The sequence below is a fragment of the Panthera tigris genome, chromosome B2, assembly GCF_018350195.1.
Source record: "Panthera tigris isolate Pti1 chromosome B2, P.tigris_Pti1_mat1.1, whole genome shotgun sequence".
Lineage (NCBI taxonomy): Eukaryota > Metazoa > Chordata > Mammalia > Carnivora > Felidae > Panthera > Panthera tigris.
The window spans coordinates 94,313,814-94,327,636 of NC_056664.1; the positions used below are offsets into that span (position 1 = coordinate 94,313,814).

The 13,823-nt window shown below is 38.3% G+C and overlaps 1 protein-coding gene across 1 annotated transcript in view; it reads right to left on the reverse strand.

The window, feature by feature from the left end:
• Positions 1–13,823, reverse strand: part of LOC102957496 (prolyl endopeptidase) — a 119,836-nt gene that overhangs the window by 53,072 nt on the left and 52,941 nt on the right. Inside the window, exon 8 of the mRNA XM_042986893.1 lies at positions 787–978. Within this exon, the coding sequence (XP_042842827.1) occupies positions 787–978 (192 nt within the window). The remainder of the gene's footprint in view (positions 1–786; positions 979–13,823) is intronic.

Genomic DNA, 13,823 nt, shown 5'->3' on the forward strand with positions numbered 1-13,823 from the left:
GAGAGAGGGAGACACAGAATCCGAAGCAGGCTCCAGGCCGTAAGCTGTCAGCACAGAGCCCGACACAGGGCCTGAACCCATGGACCATGAGATTGTGACCTGACCCGATGTCAGACGCCTAACTGAGTCACCCAGGCACACCCCGTCTATTCTCTCTTCTAATAACAGGACTGTAAATCCACTCTGAGATCTACAACAGGTATAATACAAACAGCCAAAGGTTATTCAAAAGCTAAAAGCTAAGAATTCTAAACAGTTAAAAAAATTAAATATTAATGATTATTATCAAACAATAATTACACAGAGACGACTGGTATTTAAAAAGACTACCTTTGAAAGCCTGGATTCAGGGGCACCTGGGTTGCTTGGTCGTTAAGCGTCTGACTCTTGATTTCGGCTCAGGGCATGATCTCAAGGTTAGTGGGATTGAACCCCTGCTATCAGTGCAGAGCCTGCTTGGGATTCTCTCTCCCCCTCTCTCTCTCTCTGCCCCTCCCCTGCTCATGCACATGTGCACGCGCTCTCTCAAAATAAATTAAAAAAAAAAGGAAAGCCTGGATCCATACCCCCACAATTTTTACGAAGGCCCTGCATGACATTGTACTAGCCACAAAGATGTTGTCTAGTAAATACTTGGGTTACGCTACTTAGACACTTCATTCTCGAAGACTGAAGGCTGAAAGTTCTTTGCCTTCTAACAGGTCACCAAAGAATGAGATGTAACAACGTGTTCACCTTCTCACCAAAACCCAAAGCGCACAGTGTTCAAGTAGTATGCAATCTTACCTAAGACATCTTTCTCGTGCTCAGGCACAAGCACTTTCCACTTAGACTCCTCAGGATCCGTGAAGTCGATGTTGATCAGGCGATAGTTGGGCGAATGGCGATTTGTCTTGAAGGTGAACAGCGTCCCCTCATTGGTCACATAGTCATATTCTCCTTCAAAGTTGTCGATCAGTTTCACCCACTTCAGGATTCCTGGTGAGAGAGCAAGCATCCCTGTCACCTCTCCTATGTTTAAAATGGTGTGGTTTACATGTGGCAAAGGGAGGGCAGGTTTTCTCTGTCCACAGAACGTAAAGCGGACAAAATATCTGAAAAGATCTAAGCCTTGAGAAAGAGCAAAGACAAGTGCAGGTAAATTGTAAGGTTTTAAAAATATGAGGAAAATATTTTTCATGAAAAACCTGAAAGAGACTAAAGGACTTCTCCTCTCAGCCCCCTGCCCCAGGTAATCTGATAAATCCTCTTCTACCCGAATATCTCAAAGCCAAGCATTTCTTTCTACCCGGACTGCCACTACACCATCCCACATCTTCGTCATTCGCCTCCATGTCTACGGTCTATGGCGGCGGCTCCCAACCAGGACGATTTCACACACCAGACACACACTCCCGCACACTCATACCTAGACATCGCCCTCCACACACACACACTCAAACCCAGGTACAAATACAAACACAGACACACATCCTCCACACAGACACCCCCCCCCCACACACACACATCCACACCTTAAATGCCATTTATAAAAATAAAAAATACAAATAAATAAAAAACACTGGGAAGACATCTGTTTCACAATGTATCAGATGTAGATATTCAGAGAGTACATTTTAAAAGTTTTATAAACAAAAGAGCTCGATGATTTCTAAACGACTGAAAGGCACTGCCAGATCTTAGCTATTCTCTAATTAATCTTCTACCTTAAATTTCTCAGTGAAATTGCTATATTAATTTGGTAGTTCATTTTTATGCTTGAATCTTTCAAGGTGATTTTACATTGTCTCCTTCATCTCCATAGCATAATATCTTTATGTGATTTTTGGTCGAATTAAGTTTATCAAGAAAAATATACTCCCATGGAGGAAAGAGATTTTTTTTTTTTTTTTTGGTCAGACATAACTGAATTAAAACCCCAGCTCCATTATCTAGTTGTGTGACCTGAGCAATCTCTTTATTCTCTACTAAGCTTTATTTTCTCAACTGTAAACTAGGATGAGTAAGTAAATTAAAAAATTAGCGTAAAGTGATTACTAATACCTACCCCACAACAAAAACTCAACAAATATTTAAAAATGAATGACCAGGGGCACCTGGGTGGCTCAGTCGGTTGAGCGTCCGACTTCAGCTCAGGTCATGATCTCACGGTTGGTGGGTTCGAGCCCCATGTCGGGCTCTGTGCTGACAGCTCTGAGCCTGGAGCCTGCTTCGGATTCTGTGTCTCCCTCTTTCTCTGCCCCTCCCCTGCTCACATTCTGTCTCTCACTCTGTCTCTCAAAAATAAATAAAAATTTAAAAATTTGTAAAAAAAAAAAAAAAAAAAATGAATGACCAGAATTAAAACTAATAATAAGATAAGCAAGCTAAATAAAATCTATAGCTTTCTAATATGCCAGCAATACCAGTCAGAAAATATGGGGTGAGGAGGGCCCTCTTGTACAATAGAAGCAAAATTAATACTTAGGAATGCACTTAACACGAAATGTGAAATCTATATGAAGAAAGCTCTAAAATCTTCCTAAGAAATCCTAAAACAACAACAACAACAAAACCCTGAAGAACTAGAAACACATACCATACCTCTAGATGGGAAGACTCAATATTTCAAAGGTGCAAATAATCCCAGAGGAAATCTATAAATTTAACATAATTCCAATCAAAATTCAAATGAGATTTTTAGGGAATTTGACAATATCATCCTAAGGTTCATTTGAAAGAACATACACATTAAAACAGTCATTTTTCAAAATAGAGTGAGGGGGAACTTTTTGCCCCATGATGCTCTTAACAAGCCTCTCCCCCACCAAAGGTAACCATCATGCTGAATTTTACATTTACTTTATTTTTCTTCATTCTTTTCCTGCTCCAATATGTATCCATAAACACTACAGTCTAATTTTATCTTATCCTTGAATTTCATGTATGGTGAAGTCATACAATATGTATTCTTTTGTGTCTGATTTCTTTCACATGACATGTTTGTGAGATTTTTTCCATCCTGTGGTTATTGTGAGTGACTTCTGGCTAAATCCCATTGTGCTCGAAAAACACACTGTATGATTTTTAATCTTTTGAAATTTGCTAAGAAAAACTTTTAGGGTCTAATTATTTTTCCTTTAAGGATTTTTAAATGTTCCTGTGACTGAAAAGAATGTATATTTTGCAGATTTTGGGTGTGATATGCCAAATATGTCTATTAAGTCATATGTTAATCACATTGTTCAAATCCATGTATTTACTGATTTGGGGAGCCATTTTTTTCTATCAGGCAGAGAAGAGGTCTTAAAATGTTCCTCTATGATTATAGATTAGATTTGTTTATTTTTACTTGTATTTCTGTTAATTTCTGCCCTCTGTAGTTTGAAAGCATGCTGTTCAATACATACCAAATTAGAATTACTATATTTAAATAAAACTCAATTGAGCTTTTTATGGTTATGAAGTTTTAACTTTAGCAATGCTTTTTACTTTTTATTTTTAAAGTCTACTTCGATGTTAAGACAACTATGTGATTTTCATAGTAACATCTTGGGCAAGTTGTCCTCTGCAGAATGACTGGTCCCAATTATGTTGTTTATCATTTCTGAAAAGATTTTTTCTTTTTCATCTCTCTTAACCACTCATGCGTTCCACTGCTTGGTGGGAAGTAAAATTTCTTTACATCCATATTCTATTTCATTAATTCTCTCTTCAGCTGTGTCTAATTTCTTCAACCTAATAACTGAATTTTTTAACATTAATAATCATATTTTTTACAGAAATTCTACTTGGTCTTCTTCCACTCTGTTGGGTTATTCTTTACAGGATGTTGTTTCTTGCTTATGCTTCCAAGTTTCTTGTTTATTTTTTGTAAAAGTAGCATCACATCGTTTACTTTTTAAAGTGTATTTAAATTTAAAATGTATTTACGTTAGGATGTGATAATTCCACTCGGTGCTTCTGTTGCTCTATTTCTCATGCTGGTGAGTTTCTTTGTCTGATTTGTGATTTCTGTGTGTGTGTGTGTGTGTGTGTGTGTGTGTGTGCGTGTGTGTGTATGTGTGAGTTTTGACTGTAAAATGATTTCCCTTGAAACAGTATCTATGGGAATTCTTGGAGGCCTGAGTTAAAGTAGCATTCTTCCAGAATGCTACCATATTTGGCTTCCGTTTGCCTGCTGAGAGGCAACCAATCTGGGAGCGCTTTAAATTAAATTCTTAGCCTGAGGATTTTTGGACCTCAGAGGGGACAATCAAGATAACCTGTACCCATGTCAGCCTTTCTCATGTTTTAGGAGAATTCACATCCTGCCTCTCCCTCTCCTTCCCTAGTGCTAGCGTAAAGATAGGTGGGTTTTCTTCCCATACCCTCCCTTTCCCCCACCTCTTGCTCCCAGCTCCACCACTGGTAGTTTATTTCTTAATCACCATTACATTGAGGATATCTCTCGTTAGATTCTCCAATATGGAGAACCAGAGGACTTTATCTTCTATCCCCCTTGCCCTGGGTGGCCATCAGATGGAAACTTAACCTGCAAAGCCCAGGAACATTCTGGAACAATCCAGGATTCCTGCATTCATTTTGTCTTTGGTCTCTATGGTTTCTCTTTTTTTGTGCCAACTTTGCAATATATTTAAAAAAATATTTTATAAGCTTTTTACAGCATTTCAGTTGTTTTAATTGGGAGGTTACTCAGAATATATAATTTGCTGAACCTTCAAAGAGAAATCCTTACAATTAATTTTTATAAAGGTTATGCTGTGAATTTAAGTTTCAATTTTCTTTTCAGTAACAAACTGCTAACCTCAAACACAGGTGACTGCTCAAAGATAATTTCATTTTAATTTACATAAAACAATGCTTTAAAAGGGGAAAAACCCAAAAACTATTCCTTAGAAGACTAAGTAAATAAGTAAAAAATTAGCTGGCAATGCAAGAACTGCAGGTAATCAGAAAGGTACATTTGTTTATACTAAGAATGATGAATCACAATTTTCTGGACTATGACATTTGTAGACACAGAATCTTGGTTCAGAAAAATGTCAGATTCCTTAAATGTCCCCCTGACAATAAAACATTTCCTGATGTGCAACCTTTACTTCTCAAAGTAACCATCTTATGGTTTCTGCCTGAAAAGGTCTTGCAGGCATTATAGTGATATTTATTACGACCCTAGCCACCCACCCCCAACACAAAAATTCACTGAAATATCTACTAAAGGCAATACACAGAAATTTCCTTCAGTACCTCTGTATAATCAGGTGAGCCTGAAGATGTGGCACACTCGTTTTAAATAATCAAGCCCCAGGGAACACCAAAACAACAAAGTTTGTGGTCATTATCTACCATCAAATCCTGGAGTATTAACCTGAGTCATAAATAAATACTACAAGTCATAAATTCATTTGAATTTAGGTATGTGGCTGGATTTATACAAATGGGATTCAAAGTACTGGCCCCCATGGGGCTGCATGTTTAAAATGATGTTCACGGAATCTTTTTGCTCTCCTGAAAACCTTGCTCCTTAGGGATTTGGCACAAAATAATTCAAGAGAAATGGTATTTCAGTTGAACAATGGGGCTCACTCAGTTTTGCTATTCGCAAGTTAGAACGCTATTGATTGAAATGGAAAATAGAAAAATTACTCTTAAAAAAGAAACATGGCTTAACTCCCAAACCGTCTCACTTTTACCATCCTTTCCTGAGCTTCTTTTTTTTGTAAGTGGCATTATTCACTCTGACGCCAACAGAATTCAATTCCCAAACTTCTCCCTGTGTAAGTTAAAATAACTTTTTATAGACCTGATTCTTGGTGGGAGAATGATTTGTTTGCTGAGGGAAGGTTAGCTTAAAATAAGTCATCTTATGCTTTCCCTAGAGCAAACTCATTACTTTTTATTGCTTCCTTTTAAAATCAATGGTATTAACTTTGTTTCATAGAAAATGTTTTGTAAGCTCTCTAGCAACAGGAGCTGAAAGTGCTTTTATACTTTATGAAACACTATACAATAACAATAAACAAATGCAAAGTGAAGTCATGCTCTGAAACTTGGAGGGCAGAACGCTGTTGTTCTCCTTGGCCTGACACCTTCCTTCCATCCCAGCTGCCTCACAGGGACAGTCAGAACACGGGCTTGGGAGTGTCAACTGACCTGAGTCTGAATCTTTGCGTGGCATCAGGGAAGTGAACTGGCCTCACCATCCCCAGTTTCCTGGAGATAACAACATGTGCTCCTTAGAGGTTGTTGAGAAGACTAAATGAATTATCTACAGTTGTAGCTCAGAATCTGGCACGCAGAAAATGTTAAATAGTCAATACTTACTACTATTCCAAATAATCCCAACATTCTTCAAATGGCAAATATAAGCTAAATGTGGCTTCTGAACAGCATGACTTGTTAATAGTGAACTTTTAAAATCTAATTTCCATCTGTCATAGCACGTAGCTATTTTCCTAGAATAAGCCTTTAGAATCACTAATTTTAAAATTAGAAAAAAATACTACTTTTGTCATTATTACTTATATTTTTATATTTATTTATATTTTACTTCAAAATTAATGTTTTGCTTATTTTTATGCTATCTTTTGATGTTCCAATTCTTTTTGCTTTTTTTACATTCCCACTCTGAAACACATACTAGTTTTTAATAACTCCCTGCCTTTCACAGAAGCCCTCCTCACCTGTTGGGCTGGCTCTTAACACTCAGCTGAGTTTGCTAAACTTTGGACAACTTGTTTGTTTCAAGTTTCCCAAATGTTTATTTCCCCCTTTCCACACCACCCCCAAAAGATGCCCAAGCCCCGTAAAGCATGAGACATGAGTCAGCGTTGTCTCAGCTACCGAGAAACAAGAGGTCATGTGCCCTGCATTAGCTAGAGACAGCTGAAGGAACAACTTCAGTGTCCAAAAACACCGAGCTTCCTTGGTATGCGTAGCATGTACTGTAGATTAATTTTTTATGCAGAAGAGAGCCATTTTTCATTAATGACACGGAAGCACTAAAACAAAGACAGGCTGAGTGCTGAAAACTTCATCAGTCTAAAAGGATCGAATTTTCAGCAAAAAAGGAAAAAGCAGAGAGACAGGTTAGTGAAAGTCTGGATGAAGGAAAGATAAGCTGGTATTTCCTGACAAAAATCAGTCATGTCAGCACCATCTGTCGTTTCTGCCAAATGCTCCATAAATGCTGAGATAGGAGCAAAGACAACTTCGGGCCCGTCCTAAGATGGCTACGTTGGCGTGCTAAGTGTGTTACGTTACTAACACGGACTTTAGACATTGATAGTGCTTTTCACCTAATAATGCTTCCTAAGGGTTCTATTTCAAAACTTCTAACACAAGTTTAAATGCATTCAGAATAGGGCCAAATGGTCAGCATCTCTTTTGTTGCTGTTCACCTTAACAATAGGAAATAAAGGATCTGAACTTTCACAGAAAAGTGAAAGAACGAAAGAGAGAGGGAACAAAAGAAAGAAAACAGAGGGGAAAGGGAGGGCGTTTAGAGTCTTCAGACCGCAGAGGTGTCCCAACTGTGAGCCTGCGCATGTGTGCTAGGTCACAGCACTGCTGATAAGCCCCGAAACTGTGCACTGGCGACCTCACAGAGACCATCCAGCAGGAATGACGGCGCAGAGTGGGGCACCTGATACATGCTACACGCGTGCTTTGTAACTAAATATGTAACACTTACCCAATCCCACAGTTTAGACTGAGACTTACATATATTTGTTGACAGTGTGAGACAACAGAAGCAACCAAATTTTAAAATAGTGGTCTCAGACTTTTCCAGTAAAAACATTTAGAAATATAAGTTAAATATTTATACTGAACACCAAGATAAATATGCATAAAAGTATCTTGAAAACCATCATTTATATTTTTAACGTATAAATGAAATTTTAATAAAAGTTTTTTAAGTCCACATATTTGAAAAAAAGAGCAAATCTAAGGCCTGATAACTATAATATAGAAAATTTGTAAAAATTTATTCTGAATTTAGTTGATATGAAGTAACTTTATATATATGTTGACTCCTGAACAACGTGGGAGTTAGGGATACCAACAACCCACTGCAGTCAAAAATCCACATATAATTTTTGACTCCCCTGAAATTTTACTAACATTCCACTGTTGACTAGGCACCTTACTGATAACATAACCAACCCATTAACACATATTTTGTATCTTATACGTATTATATACTGTATCCTTAGAATAAAGTAAGCTAGAGAAAAGTGAATATTAAGAAAGTCATAAAAGAAAATACACTTATAGTACAATACTGTATTTATTATTAAAAAAAAGAACAAACCCAAAATCCACGTTTAGTGGACCTGCAGAGTTCAAATCTGGGTTGTTCAAAGGTCAACTGCATATTCAAATTGGATAATAAACTTAGGAAATGAAATATATATATAATTTTGAAAATTCTTAATTAAATACAGAAAATATAACTACGAAAATCCAGACACAAATCATTTGCTTCCAAGGTTCAGGATGATTAATTTCAACTAATCTGCAGGCATAAATCACATTAAGAATCACAGGAGTCAAGACCCAGCTGTCTTTTCTCCTGCAGACTATTAAATTGTCACGCCAGCCTGGTGTCCTAAGTGGTTCTTCACTTTTGATCTTAAACAAGGAACAGAAGAAGAGAAAGAAAAACTTCTGCCCATACAATATACACAACTGGAGTATATGGTCTGTACTTATTCATGGCCTGTACTTATTCATCATTCTCAGGGTTTCATAAAGGATAAAAATTTAACTAAAAAAACTTGAGGAGGCCAGAAAAGAGAAGATTCAAAATGCTTACAGGAACATGACCAGTGACTGATGGAGGATGGCTTATAAAGCAGGGCCACCTGAGCACCATGAGCCATAAACAACAACATCATTCAAGACAAGCTGGTACCCACCTTCTAGGAGTCTACATGAAAGAAAAAAATTATCTCACGCTTGTTAAAATGGTAAAGAAGGCTTTATTCAGGACTCCCGAGAGAGGTGTTAAGACTACAGCAATAAGAGAGAGAGAGATCAGGCTTAACTCCAAATACAAAAAAGGGAGCTGGGGATTTATAGCCAATGAGCAGAATGGACAGAGGGTGGTCACTAAGAGGACACATGGAGTAGGGGGGGTGCTAGTTAAAACAACCTACTAATATTCGTGGTGAAGGCAGGTCAAGGTAATCAGATATCACATAGGGGAGGAATGAGGAATTTGATCAGATATTAAGGGTGATCAGATATGGAGGGTAGGAGATTCTCTTTAAACTGATTTAGTGAGATTCTTGCTACAACTGAGCTGTGCTGGCCCAACAAAGGAGAGGAGGCTGAGGAACCAAGGCTGAGGATTGGTTGAGAAGAGGGCTTAGGGAAGTCTGACTAACATCTGGCCAAGGACAGACTCCTTGTTATCTGTCAGGCACTGTTCTAGGTGCTGGGCACTCCAGGGAGCAAGACAAAGTCCCTGATCTCATGCAGCTCACAAACACTCACACAAAGTGTTTCTGTTGTTGTTGTTTGTTTTTGCACAGTGAAAAAAAGAAATAAGAATAGGGGAAAGGAAGAGAAAAGCCAACTGCAGAAGAAAAGGTGTCAACCCTGTGGTAACTGCTAGGGCAAAAATCCCTCCTCCCCCAGAGAAAGAAGATAGCAACTCAGAACATGTCTCTGGCAGCCAGAATATCACACAGAAGGGAGGGTGATATATATAGATTTTTAATTTTTTTATGTTTATTTATTTTTGAGAGACAGAGACAGAGTGTGAGTGGGGGAGGGGCAGACAGAGAGAGAGAGACACACAGAATCAAACCAGGCTCCAGGCTCTGAGCTGTCAGCACAGAGCCTGACGTGGGGCTCAAACTCGTGAACCCAAAGATCATGACCTGAGCTGAAGTCAGATGCTCAACCGACTGAGCCACTCAGGCGCCCCATGGAGGGGAGGGGGTGTGATATTCTTTGGAAGACATTTGCTTAGCTGTTTGGAACACCTAGGAAATTGTTTAAACAAACTTCTAAGGCCTAGATGATCTGTCTGGTGCTGTTTCTACACAATGGTAAATGGGGGAGGCAGAGGAGTTTCCTGCTCAGAAAGGTCAGGAAAGGAGCAGCCACCAACCTGAAGTGCAGTTCCTGTGGAAAGGCAATGGGCACCTTTCCAGATGTGTTCATATTATTAAGTAAAAATACTACACATGTAAATGGCGGAAATGAAGTTCTCCAAAGTGAGGCAAAGGGTAACAGGTTGAGAGATCAGGCAGAGTGGTGAGCAGGAAAATGGTCAGCAGGTTGGGGAAGAGAAACAAATTTACTCGACAAATGTAAATGACAAAGGAATCTAGTTTCAAAGGGAACTCCTTTAACTCTCAATATTCTAAGACTTTTTTTCCATCCTGTATTTATGTAGTTTTGTTTTCTCTATGTGTTTTCCCTATGATATTATATAGCCATTGGCTACTTTTTTGTGCTTTTTGTGATTCTCATTTTGAAATGCACAGGGGTAGAGGATTTTCTTGGGAGACAAAGTTCACAGAAAAGTTACAAAGTGCTACCTAAATGAAATTATTTAGGGGCGCCTGGGTGGCGCAGTCGGTTAAGCGTCCGACTTCAGCCAGGTCACGATCTCGCGGTCCGTGAGTTCGAGCCCCGCGTCAGGCTCTGGGCTGATGGCTCGGAGCCTGGAGCCTGTTTCCGATTCTGTGTCTCCCTCTCTCTCTGCCCCTCCCCCGTTCATGCTCTGTCTCTCTCTGTCCCAAAAATAAATAAAAAACGTTGAAAAAAAAAAAATTTTAATGAAATTATTTAGTTTTTCTGACAAGCAATTTAGCCCTGCCCTAATAAACAAATAATTAATTTACATGAAAATGCTGAGAATTCTCCCTGCCTTTAAGGTAAAAAGGATTGAAATCATAGCAAAAAGGCTTTAGGTTATAAAAGGGATATAAATTTCAGCAATATAAAATGAAAGATTTCAGAGGTGTCTGAGTGGCTCAGTCCCTTTTAAGCCTCCGACTCTTGATTTCAGCTCAGGTCATTATGTTCTGGTTTGGTCTGTGGGACTGAGAGCCCCGTGTCGGGTTCTGTGCTGATAGCATGGAGCCTGCTTGGGATTCTCTCTCTCCCTGTCTCTCTGCTCCTCCCCTGTGGGTGCATGTGCGAGCGCTCTCTCTCTCTCTCTCTCTCAAAAATAAATGAATAAATAAATAAATAAATAAATAAATAAATAAATAAAATTTTTTAAAAATGAAGGATTTTATAACATTGGATTCAGTTTTCAGTCACCGGGTATCCAAATCTAACTCATCTAATAGTTAACTAGCACATTTAGCATTTAAGTTAAATGTTAACTATTCTTCCCCTAGTTTAAAAGTATAACAAAAATGGAAGAGTAGGTAAGGAAATAGCAAGAAAAAGATCCCTGGCAGTAGTCATGGTTACCAACTGGGCATATACACTCCCAAAATTTCAATTATCAACCTATACAATTAGACCATTTCCCACATAGTCTCACACTTAGAGGCACACCTATTTAAATTTTTGTCAATGAAAGGACTTTTTTTTTATTATGAATCTGGTTTTGCAGAAAATTAAGTCAACACCAAGATCTATGTTTAGAGTAGCTTTGATACTGAAGATAACCATTTATACTAGGATATTCTCTATCTATTTTACAGTGTTACCCAAAACCAAAGTGTCCGGATTCCAAGTCTTCCTCTTTCAGGCAAGAAACGGAGGAAAAAAGAAAGGAGGACTCCTTGAGAAACTACTATATGCCAGGAACTCTGCTAAGCCCAGCCCCATACCTCTTCATTATTCCTCACAATTCCTCATGAAGTAGGTATTACTTCCCCATCTGTAGTCATGGAAATAATGGAAACATTGAGAGAAAACATTCCCATGCCTGGTTCACCAGTTATTTAGTTATAGAGCTGAGACTGAAATTCAAATCTGATTTGAAAGTGTTCTGGTTATTGTTCCAATATATCCAACTATAATTAATAGAGGTTATTTAAAAATTTTTAATGATCACTATCTCAATATGCTATGTGTTTCCTGTTATAAACTAAATATGCCTCACTTAATGTCTTCAACAGTTCAACTGACACATAGTACTTGTTTCTTTAAATAGTCATAATCCTATCATTGACTCATAATAAACAAGCAATTAATTTAAAAAAACCAAAACACAAAAAAACAAGATCTCTCTGATCTTGTCCTATGCAACTGAGTTTGAACCCAAGGATGGAAATGGATTTCCATGTCATTGTATTAGCAATGGACAATCACTGTAACTGTGGAGAGCTTTCAGAATCCCAGGACTGCCATTTGAAAGAGTAACTACTCTGAGGTTTACGTTACCCACAAACTTAATGCTAGTAAAGCAATAATTTAAAAAAGATGGCAGGCCTAGCTACCCCCAGAATTTAGCAGCTATTAGTGGAAAACATTCTCTAATGCGTTCAGTATGCATATCAGTGTGTAAATCAACAGCTTCAAACCCACCTATCCTATTATACACTTCAAAGTCTATAGGATATCACATATTTTTCTAAGTGCCTCAATGAATGCCAAACACTGGTCAGTTTAATAAACTTACTAGAAAATGAAATCAGGTTAGTGTTGTAAGACTTGTTAACTCTATTCCTCTCCATGTGCTTTTTCCATGAGGTCACCGTGATGGTGTTTTTGACAGGTCAACTTGGCTAGTCTAATGTCCTGAGTTAATCAATAAGATGCTAATCTAGGTGTTATTGTGAACGTATTTTGTAGATGTGATTAAAGACCATGATCAGCTGACTTTAAGCAAAGGAGACTATCCTAGATAATCTAGGTGGGCCTGATTCAATCAGTGGAGCTGAGGCTTCTCTGAAAAGGCAGAAATACTACCTGTGGACAGCAGCTTCAGCCTGTGCTTGAGAGTTCCAGCCTGTTCTTCCTGATGGCCTGCCCTAATGATTTCAGACTTACCTACCTAGTCCCACAATCACATAAGCCCATTTCTTGAAATACATGTCTTAATGTAGATCTCCTACTGGCTCTGCTTCTCTGGTTAAACCCTGACAGACACCTTCACAAGCCATCAATAGCTCACAAATACAAAACACCTAGGGATAACTGTAACAAATAATATGTGGTTAGGGGGCACGTGGCTGGGTCAGTCAGTAGAACATGCAACTCTTGATCTTGGGGCTGTGAGTTCAAGACCCACATTGGGTGTAGAGCTTACATAAAAGTAGGAAAAAAAAAAAAAAAGACCAAGAACAAAAGAAATATGTGGTTCCACCGAGAGATCTAATATCAAATAAATTTATAGGTTTATACACAGTCCTAGTCAAACATACAGCTGTTCAGATCATGACAAAATAACCTTAAAGTTCCTCTGGATGAATTAAAAAGAAAAAGAGAGAACAATTTAGAAAATAATAATTGCTAACATTTACTGAATGCTTACTCTGCCCTAGGCTCTTTACCCAAGTTGCAAAAAAAACCCAAAAAAAACAAAACCACCCAGGAAGCAGAGAAGACAAGGTAATTCAAGGAAAAGATCAAATTGGGAGGGCAGGCCACGACCTGGCTTATTTTGTAAATAGGATCTTCATATCTGAATGCATCATAGCCATTTATGGTTTCTTAGATGTGTCCCTTTTTTCTCCTTCATGTTCATCCAGGGCTACAGTGTCTGGAATTTTATTCGTGATGGCCTAGTGAATCTCTGCACTGTCTTCCCTCCAGAATCTCAATCTCTGGGTCCTATAGTCTGTTTTCTTTTTCATGTTTATTTATTTATTTTTTTTTGAGAGAGAGAGAGAGAGAGACAGAGTGTGAGCTGGGGAGGG